The sequence below is a fragment of the Mizuhopecten yessoensis genome, unplaced genomic scaffold (assembly GCF_002113885.1).
Source record: "Mizuhopecten yessoensis strain PY_sf001 unplaced genomic scaffold, ASM211388v2 scaffold3853, whole genome shotgun sequence".
In the NCBI taxonomy this organism is placed as follows: domain Eukaryota; kingdom Metazoa; phylum Mollusca; class Bivalvia; order Pectinida; family Pectinidae; genus Mizuhopecten; species Mizuhopecten yessoensis.
The window spans coordinates 690,740-712,934 of record NW_018405252.1 but is presented as its reverse complement, the minus strand read 5'-3'; the positions used below and the strand labels follow the sequence as shown (position 1 = coordinate 712,934).

General features: G+C 37.6%; 1 protein-coding gene across 2 annotated transcripts in view; it reads left to right on the top strand.

The window, feature by feature from the left end:
- Positions 1 to 22,195, top strand: part of LOC110448141 (MORC family CW-type zinc finger protein 2-like) — an 82,511-nt gene that overhangs the window by 42,761 nt on the left and 17,555 nt on the right. For both annotated transcript variants that reach the window (XM_021494221.1, XM_021494222.1), the window contains exons 24-26: positions 10,391 to 10,480; positions 19,594 to 19,627; positions 19,997 to 20,148. In XM_021494221.1, the coding sequence (XP_021349896.1) occupies positions 10,391 to 10,480; positions 19,594 to 19,627; positions 19,997 to 20,148 (276 nt within the window). The remainder of the gene's footprint in view (positions 1 to 10,390; positions 10,481 to 19,593; positions 19,628 to 19,996; positions 20,149 to 22,195) is intronic.

Genomic DNA, 22,195 nt, shown 5'->3' with positions numbered 1-22,195 from the left:
TAACACGTACTGACTATATAGAGGTTACAGGTCCTCGTACGGACTATATAGACGTTACAGGTACTCGTACTGACTATATACAGGTCCTCGTACTGCCTATATAGACGTTACAGAGATGTTACAGGTCCTCGTTCTGACTATAGTTTTACAGGTACTCGTACTGACTATATACACGTTACAGGTCCTTGTGCCAACTATATAGACTTTACAGGTCCCCGTACTGACTATATAGAGGTTACAGGTCCTCGTACTTACTATATAGACGTTACACTATATAGATGTTACATGTCCTCGTACTGACTATCCTCGTACTGACTATATTAGATGTTACAGGTCCTCGTTCTGACTATATAGATGTTGCAGGTCCTCATACCGACTAGTTAGACGTTACAGGCCCTCGTACTGACTATATTAGATGTTACAGGTCCTCGTGCTGACTATATAGACGTTGCATGTCCTGGTACTGACTATATAGATCTTACAGGTCCTCGTACTAACTATAGTTTTACAGGTCCTCGTACTAACTATAGTTTTACAGGTCCTCGTTCTGACTATATAGACGTTGCATGTCCTGGTACTGACTATATAGATCTTACAGGTCCTCGTACTTACTATATATACGTTACAGGTCCTAGTACTGACTATATAGACTGCAGGTCCTCGTACTGACTCCTCGTACTGACTATAAAGATGTTACAGGTCCTCGTTCTGACTATAGTTTTACAGGACCTCGTACTGACTATATATACGTTACAGGTCCTCGTACCGACTATATAGACGTTACCCGTCCTTGTACTGACTATATAGACTGCAGGTCCTCGTACTGACCATATAGACGTTACAGGTACTCGTACTGACTATATACACGTTACAGGTCCTTGTTCTGACTATATAGATGTTGCAGGTCCTCATACCGACTAGTTAGACGTTACAGGCCCTCGTACTGACTATATTAGATGTTACAGGTCCTCGTACTTACTATATATACGTTACAGTTCCTTGTGCCGATTATATAGAATTTACAGGTCCTCGTCCTGACTATATATTCTACAGGTCCTCGTACTGACTAGATAGACGTTACAGTTCCTCTTACTGACTATAGTTTTACAGGTCCTCGGACTGACTATATAGATGTCCCAGGTCCTCATAATGACTATATCGATGTTACAGGTCCTGGTACTATAGACGTTACCGGTCGTTGTACTGACTATATAGATTTTACAGGTCCTCGTAATGACTATATAGACGTTACAGGTCCTCGTACTGACTATAGTTTTACAGGTCCTCGTACTGACTATATAGACGTTACAGGTCCTTGTGCCAATTATATAGACTTTACAGGTCCTCGTACTGACTATATAGATGTTACAGGTCCTCGTACTGACTATATAGACGTTACAGGGCCTCGTACTGACTATAGTTTTACAGGACCTCGTACTGACTATATAGACGTTACAAGTCCTCGTACTGACTATATAGACGTTAGTTACAGGTCCTCGTACTGACTATACAGATCTATATAGATGTTACAGGTCCTCGTTCTGACTATATAGATGTTACAGGTCCGCGTACTGACTATATAGACGTTACAGGGCCTCGTACTGACTTTATAGACGTTACCGGTCCTTGTACTGACTATATAGACGTTACAGGTCCTCGTACTGACCATATAGATGTTACAGGTCCTCGTACTGACTATACAGATGTTACAGGTCCTCATACTGACTATATAGATGTTACAGGTCCTCGTACTGACTATATAGACTACAGGTCCTCGTACTGACTATATAGATGTTACAGGTCCTGGTACTGACTATATAGATGTTACAGGTCCTCATACCTGACTATATAGATGTTACAGGTCCTCGTACTGATTATATAGACGTTACAGGTCCTTGTACTGACTATATAGACGTTACAGGTCCTCGGACTGACTATATAGACGTTACAGGTCCTCGGACTGACTATATAGACGTTACAGGTCCTCGAACTGACTATATAGACGTTACAGGTCCTCGGACTGACTATATAGACGTTACAGGTCCTCGAACTGACTATATAGACGTTACAGGTCCTCGAACTGACTATATAGACGTTACAGGTCCTCGTACGGACTATATAGACATTACAGGTCGTCATACTGACTATATATATCTTACAGGTCCTCGTACTGACTATATAGATCTTACAGGTCCTCGTACTGACTATATATATGTTACAGGTCCTGGTACTGACTATATATACTTTACAGGTCCTCGTACTGACTATATAGACATTACAGCGTACTGACTATATAGACGTTACAGGTCCTCGTACTGACTATATAGACATTACAGGTCGTCATACTGACTATATAGATCTTACAGGTCCTCGTACTGACTATATCGGTACTGACTATATAGATGTTACAGGTCCTTGTACTGATTATATAGACGTTACAGGTCCTTGTACTGACTAAATAGACATTACAGGTTGTCATACTGACTATATAGATCTTACAGGTCCTCGTACTGACTATATAGATGTTACAGGTCCTGGTACTGACTATATAGAGGTAACAGTTCCTTGTACCGATTATATAGACGTTACAGGTCCTCGTACTGACTATATAGACGTTACAGGTCCTCGTACTGACTATATAGATGTTACCGGTCCTCGTACTGACTATATAGATGTTACAGGTCCTTGTTCGGACTATATAGACGTTGCATGTCCTGGTACTGACTATATAGACGTTACAGGTCCTCGTACTGACTATATAGACGTTACAGGTCCTCGTACTGACTTACATGGGCCGTTACATCTTACACTGTCATGTTGTTAGTTCCCAATCACCGCTGACTCGGAGCCCGTATAGACGACGGGGCTCCGTGTACTGGGTTAGTTCCTTGGGAGTTATGTGTCTGTACGCAACCAACTCTGGTCTCTGTAGGTCAGTACAAGACCTGTAATACGAAAGCCTATTGATTTTACTTTCCTTATGACATCACCCACGGGATACAAGGGAAACCACTGTGTAGAAACACATGCAACTTCATTTATAGTTTCCTTTTCTTGAGCATTTCTGAAACGGGTCTGCAATTGTTTTAGCTAACTTGAGAGTAACAAACTAAGACCAAATAAACCTTGTGAAAAATTGAGGCCATATATGCAAATTACAACCAAGTGCAATTGGAACTACTAAGTGTACAACTTAATGTTTTAAGGTAAAGCAAAATTTGTTTTCACTTTACAACAATGAAACAATAGATATGTTACAGAAGTCAGTAAGAGACAGAAAATATTGTGAGTATGCTGTGGTGAAATATATCACATGGATGTTTATTTGTTCTAGTATTCTCTCATCCTCCAGATATATTCCACCCGGCACACTCACAATTGTCAATCATTCTTAAATAACTGGTGTTGATTAAAAAAACAGCAATAAATTGAAAACTTAATACCTATATAATACTTGAAAATGTCTGAATGCTATAATCAAATTAAACTCCCATACTGTGATGCAAGGATACATTCTACTAATGATGAAGATTAATAAAAATAAGTGCATTGAATAGGAAAACAAAATATTAGGTATAACCTGCAAAACAATCCGAGCATTTTAAAATATCTGTCAAGGTTTACAAATCTTAGAATTAAAGTAAACCTCAAATGCTAAATATGATGGAGTTTTTCTGATGCAGTGTGAAGATTTTAACGTGTTCTTCCTGTCAAAGATATGTAGTGTTATGTATGGATTTGTGACGACCAGACTTTGGGAGTGTTGCTTGTCATGAAAACTAGATGAGAGCATTGCCCTACTAATACTACCACGGCAGGCGAAACCGAGTCAAGGATGAGGCCGCCCAGGACGACCGCCAACTCAAAATTAGACAAATTCAATTTTACAAATAACACAAGGCCCATTTTAATTTGAGTCTCCCAGTCATTAGCTGTAGAGAATTGACTAGTTACAGAGACATGGAGACAAGGCAAAAAGCCGCGGCAATCCTTTCTGTTGTGGTCAGATACAGAAGGGTATTGATTATCAAACTCCGAGATAACAGAGTTGTTGAAATATTCAAAATTGTCTGATAAATAGCTGTATGCTTCACATGGCCTTGAACTTAGTGTAGCTTTGGGAAGTGATACATGGGCTTCATTCAGTGCTGTAGACTTTTCTCTTGGAACATAAACAGATTTCTCCAGTTTTCCCTGGTCCTTTTATAACAAATAGAAGTGTAGATAATATGTGTATTGCTACTTCAACCTTTGAAATCATACTTTGATATATATATTTATAACAAGTGTCAACAAAAAATCAACAATGTTCTAACATGTTTCAGTCGTGCAAAAATTGACATACAAAGCTCGGTTATTATTTCGAGATACAAAAATATAACAAATGAAGCATAGACTATGGGGTATGATAAAAATGAACAAAAACAAAAAATGTTTGGGTAATAGAGTTTTGTGACATGTTTGGGTAATAGAGTTTTGTGACATGTTTGGGTAATAAGAGTTTTCTGACATGTTTGGGTAACAGAGTTTTGTGACATGTTTGGGTAATAGAGTTTTCTGACATGTTAAAAGAGTTTTCTGACATGTTTGGGTAACAGAGTTTTCTGACATGTTTGGGTAATAGAGTTTTGTGACATGTTTGGGTAAAAGAGTTTTCTGACATGTTTGGGTAACAGAGTTTTCCGACTTGTTTGGGTAACAGAGTTTTCTGACATGTTTGGGTAATAGAGTTTTCTGACATGTTTGGGTAACAGAGTTTTCCGACATGTTTGGGTAATAGAGTTTTGTGACAAGTTTGGGTAATAGAGTTTTCTGACATGTTTGGGTAATAAGAGTTTTCTGACATGTTTGGGTAATAGAGTTTTCTGACATGTTTGGGTAACAGAGTTTTCCGACTTGTTTGGGTAACAGAGTTTTCTGACATGCTTGGGTAATAGAGTTTTCTGACATGTTTGGGGAACAGAGTTTTCTGACATGTTTGGGTAATAGAGTTTGTAATAGAGTTTTGTGACATGTTTGGGTAATCGCGTTTTCTGACATGTTTGGGTAACAGAGTTTTCCGACTTGTTTGGGTAACAGAGCTTTCTGACATGTTTGGGTAATAGAGTTTTCTGACTTGTTTGGGTAACAGAGTTTTCTGACATGTTCGGGTAATAGAGTTTTGTGACATGTTTGGGTAATAAGAGTTTTCTGACATGTTTGGGTAATAGAGTTTGTAATAGAGTTTTGTGACATGTTTGGGTAATCGCGTTTTCTGACATGTTTGGGTAACAGAGTTTTCTCACATGTTTGGGTAATAGAGTTTTGTGACATGTTTGGGAAATAGAGTTTTCTGACATGTTTGGGTAATAGAGTTTTCTGTCATGTTTGGGTAACAGAGTTTTCTGACATGTTTGAGTAATAGAGTTTTGTGACATGTTTGGGTAACAGAGTTTTCTGACATATTTTGGTAACAGAGTTTTGTGACATGTTTGGGTAATAGAGTTTTGTGACATGTTTGGGAAATAGAGTTTTCTGACATGTTTGGGTAATAGAGTTTTCTGACTTGTTTGGGTAACAGAGTTTTCTGACATGTTTGGGTAATATAGTTTTCCGACATGTTTGGGTAATAGAGTTTTGTGACCTGTTTGGGTAATAGAGTTTTGCGTCATGTTTGGGTAATAAGAGTTTTCTGACATGTTTGGGTAATAGAGTTTTCTGTCATGTTTGGGTAACAGAGTTTTCTGACATGTTTGAGTAACAGAGTTTTCTGACATGTTTGGGTAATATAGTTTTCCGACATGTTTGGGTAATAGAGTTTTGTGACCTGTTTGGGTAATAGAGATTTCTGACATGTTTGGGTAACAGAGTTTTCCGACATGTTTGGGTAATAGAGTTTTGTGACCTGTTTGGGTAATAGAGATTTCTGACATGTTTGGGTAACAGAGTTTTCCGACATGTTTGGCTAATAGAGTTTTGTGACAAGTTTGGGTAATAGAGTTTTGTGACATGTTTGGGAAATAGAGTTTTCTGACATGTTTGGGTAATAGAGTTTGTAATAGAGTTTTGTGACATGTTTGGGTAATTGAGTTTTCTGACATGTTTGGGTAACAGAGTTTTCCGACATGTTTGGCTAATAGAGTTTTGTGACAAGTTTGGGTAATAGAGTTTTGTGACATGTTTGGGTAAAAGAGTTTTCTGACATGTTTGGGTAACAGAGTTTTCCGACTTGTTTGGGTAACAGAGTTTTCTGACATGTTTGAGTAACAGAGTTTTCTGACATGTTTGGGTAATATAGTTTTCCGACATGTTTGGGTAATAGAGTTTTGTGACCTGTTTGGGTAATAGAGTTTTGCGTCATGTTTGGGTAATAAGAGTTTTCTGACATGTTTGGGTAATAGAGTTTTCTGACTTGTTTGGGTAACAGAGTTTTCTGACATGCTTGGGTAATAGAGTTTTCTGACATGTTTGGGAAATAGAGTTTTCTGACATGTTTGGGTAATAGAGTTTTCCGACATGTTTGGGTAATAGAGTTTTGTGACCTGTTTGGGTAATAGAGATTTCTGACATGTTTGGGCAATAGAGCTTTCTGACATGTTTGGGTAATAGAGTTTTCCGACATGTTTGGGGAATAGAGTTTTCTGACATGTTTGGGTAATAGAGTTTGTAATAGAGTTTTGTGACATGTTTGGGTAATCGCGTTTTCTGACATGTTTGGGTAACAGAGTTTTCCGACTTGTTTGGGTAATAGAGTTTTGTGACATGTTTGGGGAATAGAGATTTCTGACATGTTTGGGTAACAGAGTTTTCCGACTTGTTTGGGTAACAGAGTTTTCTGACATGTTTGGGTAATATAGTTTTCCGACATGTTTGGGTAATAGAGTTTTGTGACAAGTTTTGGTAATAGAGTTTTCTGACATGTTTGGGTAATAGAGGTTTCTGACATGTTTGGGTAATAGAGTTTTCTGGCATGTTGGGTAATAGAGTTTTCTGACATGTTTGGGTAATAGAGTTTTGTGACATGTTTGGGAAATAGAGTTTTCTGACATGTTTGGGAAATAGAGTTTTCTGACATGTTTGGGTAATAGAGTTTTCTGACATGTTTGGGTAATAGAGGTTTCTGACATGTTTGGGTAATAGAGTTTTCCGACATGTTTGGGGAATAGAGTTTTCTGACATGTTTGGGTAATAGAGGTTTCTGACATGTTTGGGTAATAGAGTTTTCTGACTTGTTTGGGTAACAGAGTTTTCTGACATGTTCGGGTAATAGAGTTTTGTGACATGTTTGGGTAATAGAGTTTTCTGACATTTTTGGGTAATAGAGTTTTCTGACATGTTTGGGAAATAGAGTTTTCTGACATGTTTGGGTAATAGAGTTTGTAATAGAGTTTTGTGACATGTTTGGGTAATCGCGTTTTCTGACATGTTTGGGTAACAGAGTTTTCCGACATGTTTGGCTAATAGAGTTTTGTGACAAGTTTGGGTAATAGAGCTTTCTGACATGTTTGGGTAATAAGAGTTTTCAGACATGTTTGGGTAATAGAGTTTTCCGACATGTTTGGGTAATAGAGGTTTCTGACATGTTTGGGTAATAGAGTTTTCTGGCATGTTTGGGTAACAGAGTTTTGTGACAAGTTTGGGTAATAGAGTTTTGTGACATGTTTGGGTAATCGCGTTTTCTGACATGTTTGGGTAACAGAGTTTTGTGACATGTTTGGGTAATAGAGTTTTCTGACATTTTTGGGTAATAGAGTTTTCTGACATGTTTGGGTAATATAGTTTTCCGACATGTTTGGGTAATAGAGTTTTCTGACATGTTTGGGTAATAGAGTTAACAGATGAAGGTCCTACATGTTTGTGAATGGTAATAAATTACACAGTTTTGTTTACCAATCAAGGGTCCTCAGCAGAATACAAAGAATTCAGAATTAAAGGTCCTCCAGAAATGGCACGAAAACAAATTCTGTGCTATAAACATCTAATTAAAAGTATCAATTAAAGTGTTGCTCTTTAACACAGTTTATACCGTACCCTTTGTTCCCTCATACAATATCCCAGAAACTTAACAGGTCGTACAGGTCCGTTTCATTACTAAAAAATGTAACGACCATTCTGGGTAGTTAAGTCTTGTTTTGTGATCTATGAAACCTGTAAAATTAAGATAGACGTTTTAAAGTTCAGCTGCCAGAAACAGTTCCATATGTTATCAACCAGACGAACGTTTGGCCTATAACAACTATAGATATGATAATAAAACGTTTTTTATCGGTATATATTCCGGCTTCCTTGTCTAGAACACGACAGCAGCATTTTAGTGTCACCTTACTCTTCCTTTCGAATAATTGGAAGTTTAGTGATATATATATAGGAATATTTTAATATTTTTCTAAAAACTATTGAGAGCTTGAAAAACAATTTTCACAAAACAATTTTCTTTAACTTAATTTAAAAAGTTGGACAGTTAAGTACACTTGTCATTGGTTTCAGCACATGAATATTGGCTTTGTGTTCATAGTAGCAATGGCTTCCTGCAGATTTTAAATGATTGCATTTAACATAGGGCTATAAATCAGAATAATCCTATACTTGAAGTAGGAAATGCAAATTTTAAGTGAACAAGGTATATTAAGGATGTATAATACATTACTGTGACATGATTCTGTTTTCCAAAAGTTATTCACTGAGTCAATGTACCTCCTCTCTGAAGAGTTCCACACCGAGTCGATGTACCTCCTCTCTAAAGAGTTCCATACTGGGTCAATGTAACTCCTCTTTGAAGAGTGCCACACTGGGTCAATGTACTGGGTCAATGTACCTCCTCTCTGAAGAGTTCCACACCGAGTCGATGTACCTCCTCTCTTAAGAGTGCCAAACTGGGTCAATGTACCTCCCTCTGAAGAGTGCCACACTGGGTCAATGTACCTCCTCTCTGAAGATTGCCACACTGAGTCAATGTACCTCCTCTCTGAAGAGTTCCACACCGAGTCGATGTACCTCCTCTCTAAAGAGTTCCATACTGGGTCAATGTAACTCCTCTTTGAAGAGTGCCACACTGGGTCAATGTACTGGGTCAATGTACCTCCTCTCTGAAGAGTTCCACACCAAGTCAATGTACCTCCTCTCTGAAGAGTTTTGCACCGAGTCAATGTACCTCCTCTCTGAAGAGTTCCACACCGAGTTGATGTACCTCCTCTCTGAAGAGTTCCACACCGAGTCAATGTACCTCCTCTCTGAAGAGTGCCACACTGGGTCAATGTACCTCCTCTCTGAAGAGTGCCACACTGGGTCAATGTACCTCCTCTCTGAAGAGTGCCACACTGGGTCAATGTACCTCCTCTCTGAAGAGTGCCACACTGGGTCAATGTACCTCCTCTCTGAAGAGTGCCACACTGGGTCAATGTACCTCCTCTCTGAAGAGTGCCACACTGGGTCAATGTACCTCCTCTCTGAAGAGTGCCACACTGGGTCAATGTACCTCCTCTCTGAAGAGTGCCACACTGGGTCAATGTACCTCCTCTTTGAAGAGTGCCACACTGGGTCAATGTACCTCCTCTTTGAAGAGTGCCACACTGGGTCAATGTACCTCCTCTCTGAAGAGTGCCACACTGGGTCAATGTACCTCCTCTCTGAAGAGTGCCACACTGGGTCAATGTACCTCCTCTCTGAAGAGTGCCACACTGGGTCAATGTACCTCCTCTCTGAAGAGTGCCACACTGGGTCAATGTACCTCCTCTCTGAAGAGTGCCACACTGGGTCAATGTACCTCCTCTCTGAAGAGTGCCACACTGGGTCAATGTACCTCCTCTCTGAAGAGTGCCACACTGGGTCAATGTACCTCCTCTCTGAAGAGTGCCACACTGGGTCAATGTACCTCCTCTCTGAAGAGTGCCACACTGGGTCAATGTACCTCCTCTCTGAAGAGTGCCACACTGGGTCAATGTACCTCCTCTCTGAAGAGTGCCACACTGGGTCAATGTACCTCCTCTTTGAAGAGTGCCACACTGGGTCAATGTACCTCCTCTCTGAAGAGTTCCACACTGAGTCAATGTACCTCCTCTCTGAAGAGTGCTACACTGAGTCAATGTAGAATTCAATACTTAGTCAATGCTACGCCTTTCTGAAGAGTTCCACTATTTTATATATAAAATATGATACAATGGTCAATGGGAGTTGTGACCAAGGTTACTTGTGTATACTAAACTGTATATTAATATTGTGAAATGTATCCGGGAGTTGTGACCAAGGTTAATTGTGTATACTAAACTATATATTAATATTGTGACAGGTATCCGGGAGTTGTGGCGAAGGTTACTTGTGTATACTAAACATTATGTTCATATTGTGACAGGTATCCGGGAGTTGTGACCAAGGTTAATTGTGTATACTAAACTATATATTAATATTGTGACAGGTATCCGGGAGTTGTGGCCAAGGTCAACTCTACTGACGGCAAGTGGAAGGTCAAGTTTGACAACAACCCTAAGGACAAGTATGATAAATGGTGAGTACATCTTAGTTGTGCAGTTTGATTTCTTCCTCATCTAAAGCTGGAGCTGGAGTGGAAATCAAGAGGATTTAAAAGTTATGGTAGTATTTCAGTGTTCCCACTGAATTTTAGATTTGGGGGTTTATTTGATACATTTGATACATTTTCAGGATTCTGTTTCCCTTGGTACTTAGTTATATACATGCTGTGCAAAAACTGTGGAAAACTGGGGGTACAATCAACTGTTTTGGGGGCGATCCTCATACGGGGGTTTCTTAGAACACTGGTTTTTAGCAAATTTTTAAAAACAAAACCTATAAGATATTTATGAAATGAACATTTGTGGTGAAGGGGAGACGTGTGAAACAAGGGTTCAGGTATACATTAGAGGTGATCTTATCCTAAGTGGTACCTATCAGGCATTCTAGATTCACACACAGCAATCTGACTGATGTCTGGGGAAACAAGGATGTTGTATTTTTTTCCAGAATATTCCACCACACAAGATTTAATACACACCTATTGATTGGTACACCTAATCTGTAATTTCTAGAAACTGAAATAGAGCCAAGTTACTTTTCTTGGTGTTGAAGCAGCGTCTTAGGGTACCTAGTTTCTTGACTATCAGGAACAAGTTGGAAGTTGTCGCTGATATACAATTGAAAGTATTAAGGTTAACAGCACAGGTGATGAAAAGAGAATGGATTATGGAAAAAGACAATATGATCTTCCAAGGCTTCCAGTATTTCTCACGATTTCACTCATCTGTTATGGCTGACACACATTCAGGTATCGTTAAAAGAAAAATTACCTCCAAGTGTTTGGTGATAAAATGGAGGTAGGTAAAATGTTCACAAAAATATATTGACATTTAAAGTATTATTGCCTGGAACAGTTTGTCAAGTCTAGCATAGACGTTTGTTTCCTGAAGGTCGTATATCTATACCTACTATACCTACTATACCTACTATACCTACTATACCTACTCTACCTACGCTACCTACTATCCCTACTATACCTACTATACCTACTATCCCTACTATACCTACTATCCCTACTATACCTACTATCCCTACTATACCTACTATCCCTACTATACCTACTATACCTACTATACCTACTATTCCTACTATACCTACTATACCTACTATCCCTACTATACCTACTCTACCTACTATACCTACTATTCCTACTATACCTACTCTACCTACTATACCTACTCTACCTACTATACCTACTATTCCTACTATACCTACTATACCTACTATCCCTACTATACCTACTATCCCTACTATACCTACTATCCCTACTATACCTACTATCCCTACTATACCTACTATACCTACTCTACCTACTCTACCTACTCTACCTACTATACCTACTATCCCTACTATACCTACTCTACCTACTATACCTACTATACCTACTCCTCCTAGACCTACTATACCTACTATACTTACTATACCTACTATACCTACTATACCTACTATACCTCCTCTACCTACTCTACCTACTATACCTACTATACCTACTATGCCTACTATACCTACTCTACCTACTCTACCTACTAGACCTACTATACCTACTATACCTACTATACCTACTATACCTCCTATACCTACTATACCTACTATACCTACTATACATACTCTACCTACTATACCTACTATACCTACTCTACCTACTCTACCTTCTATACCTACTATACCTACTATACCTACTATACATACTCTACCTACTCTACCTACTATACCTACTATCCCTACTATACCTACTATCCCTACTATACCTACTATACCTACTATACCTACTATCCCTACTATACCTACTATCCCTACTATACCTACTATCCCTACTATACCTACTATCCCTACTATACCTACTATCCCTACTATACCTACTATCCCTACTATACCTACTATCCCTACTATACCTACTATACCTACTATACCTACTATCTATACTTACTATACCTACTATACCTACTATACCTACTATTCCTACTATACCTACTATACCTACTATCTATACCTACTATACCTACTATACCTACTATACCTACTCTACCTACTGTGTCGCCATCTATAAGTTATACTTCTTTAATTAGTTGAGACAGTGCTTAATTAGTTGAGACAGTGCTATTGGTTGTGAGGGCTGAATTTTACAGAAAAGCCTCCAGTTTTGACAATTTAATACTTACAGTATGGTCACAAAAGTTATTATCCTCATCGGTAAAGAAATACTTGACATGATTTCATTGGCTGTTGAAGGTCTTTATCTGAGCTGTGCCGATATAACTTATCGTTTTAACTACTCAGGTTTTGGTCACAAAGCCTTTTGTCTTTATCAATTAAGAAATTCACTTTGATTGTGATTGGCTGGTGAGTTGTTTACGTGATGTATAGCCTACCGTTTTATTGTTTAACTACCTATGTTTTAGCCACATGGCCTCGCTCCTGTCCACAAATTATAGTAGTAAGGAAAAGCTTGTCAGGAACCTGTGCTATTCAGTGAAATCACACCTGGCCCGCTAATTTTCTCCCGCGCTGTATCGCTGAAGTGTTTGGCTATAATGGAACCCACTAGATATGTCAGGCAGGGCTTTTCTTGTTGTGTGTTCTTACAGTATAACAACACGGCAGGGAATTACAAATTTATTTCTTGTTAAGTGATTAAGTATTTATGAGCAGTGTTGCTGGGGTTGAAGAGAGAAATTGAAGCTTCGGTACTCCACACAATTTCTATGTCTTACTTGTAAAATTACTAAAGTCCCTGTAGGGCTATCATTGAGGACGAGGAAATGATCCGGTTCTAGTGGGCTTCCATCAACCCAGCGTACCAGTCAGTTTCAATATCTCCCTCTCTGGCAATCCAAATGACTTTTGGTCCTACCATTTTATTGGTCAGCCCGAAATGGTTCGACAAAATTGTGATGGTGTTGTAAATATTTGATTATTGTTGCACTGTTTATTGTATAAAGCAATACTGGGGAAGCATACATCTTGCTGACTACGGTTACCAGCTGTATTGGTACTGGGTACTCAAACGTCTCGCAGTCCGAGCCTCGCAGCTTTACAACTTCAGTGGGAAGATGGAACATTTTATGGTTTCTCTCAGACTCATAGTCATAAAAGTTGTTGCATTTGTTAGAATTACCATCTATTTTGGAGAATGGACTTCCTTACATACGTGCCACGTCTTATAGAACATCAGTTCTGCTTATGTGCTTCGTCACAAAACACTGTCAACAAATCCTTATCTACATCGCTAATGGTTACTCCTACAGAAGTAGTGCAAAATGCAGCTTTAATTTCTGCATCATCTTCTTGACAATAGATCTTGAATTTCAGGATATAAATGAATTTATACCGGTTGATTTTGTAATAATACTGTCACCAGCAAGCACAAAGTGTGTTCCTTTCAGAAGTGTTTCTGTAGTTATGTAAACTTTTAAACTTGGTTATCTTGGCAGAGTTAATAATTGAACATAATTCATAACACTGATTAAGAATGCACATAAATGGTGATGTAAAAGGATCCCAAAATGCACAAAAGCCTTTTGTGAGGGGCGTGTCATAAAATGGCACATGTATTTCGGCCGCTATGATACTCAGGCTGGTGGCCATGCCGGTATTTTTGTTTCTATCTCGTAAATAAGATCATTATGCAATGAATGTCTCTATATGCTACCTTTTTTCTAGACAGCAAAATTATTATTGTATGTTTTTTATAACTCAAATTGTCACATTTTCGATCTGAATATTAATTCCACACCTAAACTTGGTTATCTTGGAAGAGTTAATAATTGAACATAATTCATAACACTGATTAAGAATACACATAAATGTAGCCCCAATGACCGTATGTGGTTGTGCTTCATCCCTTGTCTGTCCTACAATTATTATATTAAACAAAATCTCCCAAACTACTGAGTGGAGTTCAACCAAACTTCAGTGGAAACATCCTTCTGCCATGGGGATCAAACGTGATACAAATAAAAGGGCTGACCCTCATGAGAGCTTTGAGAGGGATTGGGGGTCTAAGTGGTGAAATGGGCTTATTTGCTTTTAGCAATATTTCTTCACTAACTTCTCAACCAAATTTTAGTGGTAGCATCCTCAGTCTTTGAGGCTATAGGGCCTGTTAATGTGGTAAGGGACCAAGGGAGGCAAGTTCAGAAAAGAAAGTGATAGGGGTAGATAAGAACATGTATAGCATTTTGGGAGCCTTTTACACCACCTTATGGTTTTGTTGGGTCTATTATTCGCCCTTTGCCTGCAGATACAGAAGGCAGCAGCAATAAATCACATGATATATATATGAAGTTATACATGATGAATAAAAATTACTAGATACATATAATATTCTGATAATAATATAATATAGTATAGTTTGAACATTTAAATTTCAAATTCATTTGTCTGTTTTATTGGTGCCCACTCTGTACTAGGAGTGATTTTACAAGAGTTCATCTTTTTAACTAAATCACTAGTAAATGAATTTGATTAGTGAATCTGAGGTTATCCTCTTCTAGTACTAATGGTTACAAGTGGGAACTGTACAAGTGGTCCTGTGTGTCGGGGAACATTTTGTCTCTGCGGGCTATCTGGAATATTTATAGACCCATTCACATCAAACTTTTCCGTAAGATATGTTCCGGGGTGATACAGGTTGCTTTGGAAAACAATGCATAATAATAATATCTATTACATTATGGAAAACAGCTGAATTCTGATTGGTTGATAGTTTCCTCAGGATTGTTTGAAATATTTTCTTAACAAAGTTTGTTTTTGGTATGATGACAATAATCTGCACATAATTACTTACGCTATGGTAAATACCGGTAGGTGATATCTGATTGGTTGACAATTCATTAGAATGCAAACAAATATGTATATAAGAAATTAAAGATTTTACATGATAACTGTCAAAGAAATAAAATTTAAAAAAACCAATAAATTGATGTATAAATTGTGATTTGGTCATCCTGCTAAATGTACAACCTCTGTGTTTCCTTGTTGAAGTTGTCTTGTTAGGGACAACAATAAAAGGAGGATGGCATTTACGTTAACGTTATCAGGAAACGAAACCAGGATGCCAGGTCTATAAATAGAGAAGAATCAGAAAAGTGTAATATGTTTCTTCGTCACTATTACTTGTGTGTGAAACCCATTGTTTATAGTTCTTGTACACACAGTTGGTGCATTACGGAGAAGTTTCCTCTACCAGTTATTGTGTCTTGTCGAGTGACTTCTGGATGGTCCTCGACCAATAATAACGGTAATATACTTGGGACAGCCTCGCGGGAAGTGGTGAGGACAGAGCATTGTACGGAAACCCGTCCTCACGACCTCTCCCCTGACTTTAAATGTGCAAGAAGACGAGCCAAGGCACTTATAATGTGTAGAAGAACTTAGATTAATTTATGCTTCAGTGCATAAGCCAGGTCTCCGAAGACGGACATCTTTGCCACCTAATGGAAAGCAAGCTTTTATTTACACAATGAGAGTATTTAAATCTAATGGTCATAATTGCTTAGCCCTTCAAGTATTTAAGAAGCAAATTAAAGGCAAACCTTGGGGAGTATCGCTTGACTTGGGGGCTGGCCCACTTATCCATTTGTCAAAGGAAATTATACGCACCGTTGACACTGATGAAATTTTAATTAGTATGCTTGTGTCTCAGTTGGATACATTCTGCTCGGGCAGCCCCCTACAGATAGTACTTCTATTGCCATTACAATCACAGTCATATCTGCTGTGTAATAATTCCATGCACAAAAGCTTTTTGTGAGGGGCGTGTCATAAAATGGCACATGTAATTCGGCCGCTATGATACTCAGGCTGGTGGCCTTGCCGGTATTTTTGTTTCTATCTCGTAAATAAGATCATTATGCAATGAATGTCTCTATAGGCTAACTTTTTTATACAGCAAAATTATTATTGTATTTTTTTGATAACTCCAATGTCACATTTTCGATCTGAATATTAATTCCACACCTACATTTTATTATAGTACACAAAATAATATAGCATACAAAAAGATCTTTGGCACTGATTTTCATTAAATTTTTGATGAACAAAAATAACCGAAGAACTTTTCTTAATTTTTTTCCGTTGTGTATCAAAATTACTCATTCAATATGTAATGGATTGAAAGGAAATTTAACTGATTTTCTGCATTGAAATATCATTTAACATTGTTTACTATTTAATGAAAAACTAAATATCTACCTGGTACCTTAAATCCATAACTTTTGATTTTATTTAGAAAATAATATACTTGCTTAAAAAGTAGCCATTTAATAATTTCATGACAAGTTGGAAATTAAAAAAAAAAAAATCAAACACATTTAAAAAAATAATTCTCTGATACAATCTGTATAATTATCTTTTGTTAAAATTTCCATGATCACACCTGATACAATTTAATCCTATTTCAACCATTTATCGACTTTCAAGAGCGAGATGTAAATGTCACCATTGAATTATTGAAACATGTGGAGAAGAATAGCATAGCATTGTTGTGCGTGGAGTCCATTGTACTTCCCCAAGGCTACCGTGAATTCTTACCAGTGGAGTTGAACTAGGTGAACTGCGGAAGTGAAATAAATTTCGTACTGTCTCGTAAAAATTTAAACTTTAAAAAAAAAAGTGAACATTAGGTTATGTTAGTTGATAGATAATCTAATTTTGTGTGTTAACTCATCAGAAAGCACACTTAGGGTGATAATTTTATCAAGAAAGGTGGAACTACAAATTAAATCTTGATTGAATTATGCATGAAGGGGAGGACTACTCCCATGCACTTTTCAAGTCGTGATCTCTCTGATTTCTTTCCGCTTTTGTGAGTTGGGGTCATAGAAGGAATTATGGTGGACAGAAGGAGACCCTCGTTTATAATAGAGACTGCCCCACCTCCTCACTAGGGGGTGGGGCAGATATGTTTTATGGTGACTTGGCTGTGCGTTATCAATGATTATTGTACAAACGGAATTGGAAAATTAAAGAGACACTATAGATTTAGGAGAGACAGAGTTTTATATATGGTCCTTCAAACAATGGCAAAATAAAGATCAATTAGGAAGTATTCTTAATTGGCAACAGATTTTGACATCAGTAAAACAAGTTCCTTTGACGGTTCAACTCCTCATCTTCTTGTTGTCCGTAATAAATCTAAACACGTTCGTTGATCTGAAGATCGGGTGTACATTACAGTGAGGAGAATGGGGTTTGTTCTTGTGATTTAAAGCTGAAATAAATAGCTACCAAGTAGTCAATGGAGAGCTTGCAAATAGTGAAATGAAAAAAATCATAAATACATTTCTCTAGAAAATTCACTCACAAAAAACAATTGTCAGTTGTATTGCTTTATTAGAAACAATGATTTTGCTATGAAAAAAAAAGATGAAAACTAAATTGATTTAATTATTTTACTTTAAATTTTAGGTTACATAAAATGTTTTTTTTTGTGAAAGTAGCTCAAATAAAATTAAAAAATAATGTTTACTAAAGTAACAAGCCTAGGTAGTTATTATGAATAAAAAATATATTCTGAATTGATTATCTGTGTTGAAGAAAGCTGGAATCATTCTTGGTTTGTATAGCTAGGATGTAAAAGTACAGGATGTAGGCTATGGGGTTCCCTGTTGGATTTACCAGTAGACATAGAAAAGCTTGTACGCAATACATCAGACTTTTACAATTCTTGGTGGTCAGTCGACTCAGGCTGATTGAATGAAGTATGACACAGCAGTGGTCAGATAATTTGGTAAAACGTCCATCTTTGGGCGTGTGCCTAGGGAGGCCTGTGGTCAGTCTGGCACCAGCTGTATATGGTGAGAAATTCTCCACTAAGTCTCGCGTATGTTCAGCATTATTCACTGGCCTGACCAGTGAAATGGGACGCAGATCATTGGCTGCAGCCGATATGTGTCCAAGGCTGTTGTGTGGAAACAGTGGGCGCTGACACTTGACATGAAAAACAAGATGGTCTGTTGTTGTAAATACTTGTAACACTTGTATCATCTCATCAAATTGAATGGGGCTTAAACTTTTAACAAACACTGTGTTAAACCGGTTTAATGATCCTTAATTATGTCGAGTGTTGACATGATGGCGTGTGCCGTAGCGTCCCTATAGGGGACTCATTCACGGCCCTTGAAAGGGAGCTCCCTACTCATGGTGGGGCACCATATACAACACCCTACACTAACAATACCTTGTCTATCATTACCCAACACACGTCCAGCAGCGAGGCGTACAGCCACCTCGGGTAATTGCAGCAAATTAATTCTGTATAAACCCCAAACATATTGGGAGGCAAATCTCTGTTATGTTTCCCTTTCAATCTTAATGTTCTCTCCAGGATCAAACTCGCAGCCTTTACAGAACCTGTAATGTTGGCAGTGTTATCAAAATCCGATCAGCTATTTTGTAACTATGCTTACAGATAAATGATGACAAATTTGGGATTCTATTTTGAGTTTAGAATGACAAAGGACAGAGTGGTGGTTGATCTGTTGAGTGAAGTTCTGGCACGCGGCCACACGCGTAGGAGTGCAGAAAAGCAATACTGATGTCAAATAGAATCTCCACTGGCTAAATAATCATTAATTATCACTCAATTAGACTAAATTTCAAACGCTTTAAAATAGCAGAATATTATCTGATCTGAATGCCACAGTCTAGTAAAGGCGGTGGGTGGAGTATCTATATTTACAGAATCTAGGCGTATAGTTCACATGAACATTGCTGGAATTTCAAAGAAAGAAACAGCAGTGTAATAAAAAAAATCCTTGATTTTAATAAAATTCAATTCTTGAATATGCTAGAATATTGTAGAAAGAATCAACAGTGTAATACAATTTTACCTTGATTTTGATAAAATTCAATTCTTGAATATTGCTAGAATATTTTAGAAAGAACCAACTGTAAAAAAACCACTTGATTTTAATAATAAAAAATCTAATCCAAGAAATTCAGTTGAGACTCATTTATCAGACAGTTAAGTTTGCGTATCAAAGTCTGGAATTAAAAATTCATGTACAGTCATAAAACATGAATTGTTAAGAAATTACCGTTGTGAAAGTAATAAAATATACTGAGCATTCTGGGGTTTCTTTACAGGTTTGACAAGAGCAGCTCTGACATCAGGTTAAAGGTCAGTATACAAGGTCACCTGTACATATCAAAGACAACAAGTCCGATCTTCCTATTTTATCGAAATTTGAAAATGTTCGCAAATGAAGGTGTGAGTGTTAAGTGCAATGATGACAGAACATGAAAGTTTTGGTTTAAGGTCTAATTATTATATTTAAAATCTTGATTACAATGAAGCTAATTATTATGTTAATTACAATATTATTTATAATTATCAATTATTAATTGTTATGATGGTTTCTGAAAATCATACTTGTGGACAGTCACACTTTGAAAGTAAGATCCTAAAAATGTAAATGTCAATGAAAACCAAATGAAGTAAAATTGTAAATAAAAATGTGCTGATTGTATATTAATCATACATCATCAGAGTGGTCAGCCGATCCCGGAGTCCCAGACCCCATCATCCCCCGCCTCCTCTCAGGATACAGCAGCAGAGGCTCCCTCCTCCTCCACCACCACGACCACCACCGGCGCCACGCCCTCCAGCCAGATAACTGAGGAAATCGCCAATGGTTACAGGTAAAGCAGATATCAAAATTAACAGTTGCAGAAACTTCTAGAGTTTGATTTTATCTTGAAATGCTCCATTGTAGGAGAATTCCTGGAGCTGAGAACAGTGGAAATCTTCTTTTACTCAATATGAAAAATTAGAAGGGTCATTATATGTAATTTAAAAGAAAATGGAAATTAGAAGGGGCCGGTTTCAGTTTGAGGGGCCTTGGGCCCCATGACTTCCTCTACGATTGTCCCTGCATTGTTTTTGCCTACATGTAGGTCCAAATACAGCAAGGTATGTAGGAGTAAGTATGGACAGTTCTGGAGGTGTGATGGGTTCCACTTGGGTCTAAATATGGGAAGGTCTGTAATGAGATTTTATCTTGAAATGTGGTGTTGATTATATTTATGCCCAAATATGGAAAGTTTTGAAATGACCTTTTATCTTGAAATCTTCCGTAATTGTATTGCTTTCAAGAAGAATGTAATCAAACTTAGATTTCAAGAGATCGTATCCTTCAGCGCAAGCGTAATCAGTGAGATGTATTGAAAGTTTATTATATTCCCTAGTTGATCTCTAAAAGCATCCTCAAGATTATTTGTTCCATTTCATTATTTGTATCTTGAAAATAATGAACTAAGATTTCATTTTAAATTGAATGGCTTTGTATAAAGTACATATCTGACTAACAGCAGCCTGTCCTAGTAACGTACACGTGTAATGGTTATTGAAGAAGGTGAGGAGAAATCACTTACACGATGAAATTAACATTCGGGATACAAATCATAAAGTAGTCCGTGTGTCTCGGATAACATTTACCAGTAATCAGGGTTGTCGTCGGAGGAAGCCTGGTATTTTCCCATCAATAAAGAACGGTGTGTTTAGTTGGTGCACCAGTAGAAGATGATGGTGGATTCTGTGTTATAGCACAACCAAAGCTGATTACTACACCTGGGCCAGGCCTGGGTACCTGATTACTACACCTGGGCCAGGCCTGAGTCGGACCCAATGTGTTTGTTTGTCACCCACAGGTGCCACTTTCAATTTCAGGTAAAGAAGATTGCTAATTAGACAGGATAGGCAGTGATTAGTAGTCGGTAATTCCGCCACACTAATCCCCACCATTCTGTAACTAAATCTACATCATCGTCCATCATACATATATCTAATCACTTTTCTACGGGTTTAATGACTGCTACATAAAGTACACCAACCCTCCTGTCCAACTGTTGACGTGTTGATCTCTGGTCTTTCAAATAAAAACAGTGCAAAGTGTATTGTAGAAAGAATTCAGCTAAAGTCCAAAATATTTAATTCAAGATTTTGTGAAATCCTGCAATAAAGGAGAAACATGTTTTTAAACCCGAATGAGCATATGTATCTATACATAATTATGTTTCAGGCCAAGTTTTCAATCTATCGCTCCATTTCACTGATTGAGATATACTTTGTCGAATGGGGAAATACTATTTAAAGTTCTCTGTTAAAACAGGGTAATACTTTTAATCAATACCTTCATTACATTGATTGAGGTGTATTTGTTAATGGGGATGTATTGCTTGAGGTTAAAACAGTAAAGATTCCATATTCAGGACACAGTATTGATCGTATGTGATTTTGATGCTCCTCATATATATGAACAGATCAGGCCTGATATCAATATCCCTTCATTTCTCCCTCAAAAGACAAGATTGCGCCTGATATTGGAAATACTTTGAGTATTCCTTAAAAGAATGGCTAGGCCTTAATATCACAACACATGGAATCCTCTTCAAAAGTTAAGACAAGCCCTGATATTACAAACACCTTGAGTTTATGTTTTATTAGTCTGTTCATAAAACAATTACACGTCCTTGTTATAACTGAGGTCATCCCTGTATGTATAGAGGATCTGTCATAAGTTTCCCTTCATATTATGGTACAGGTAAGAAAAGATCCAAAATGAATATCATAAATCTAATATGAATGGAAACCAATGATAGATTCTTTTCATCATATACAAAGTAAACTGTATAATTGTGATCTGAAACAAATATTTTGCACTTGGCCGCCTATGAAACCATGAAAATT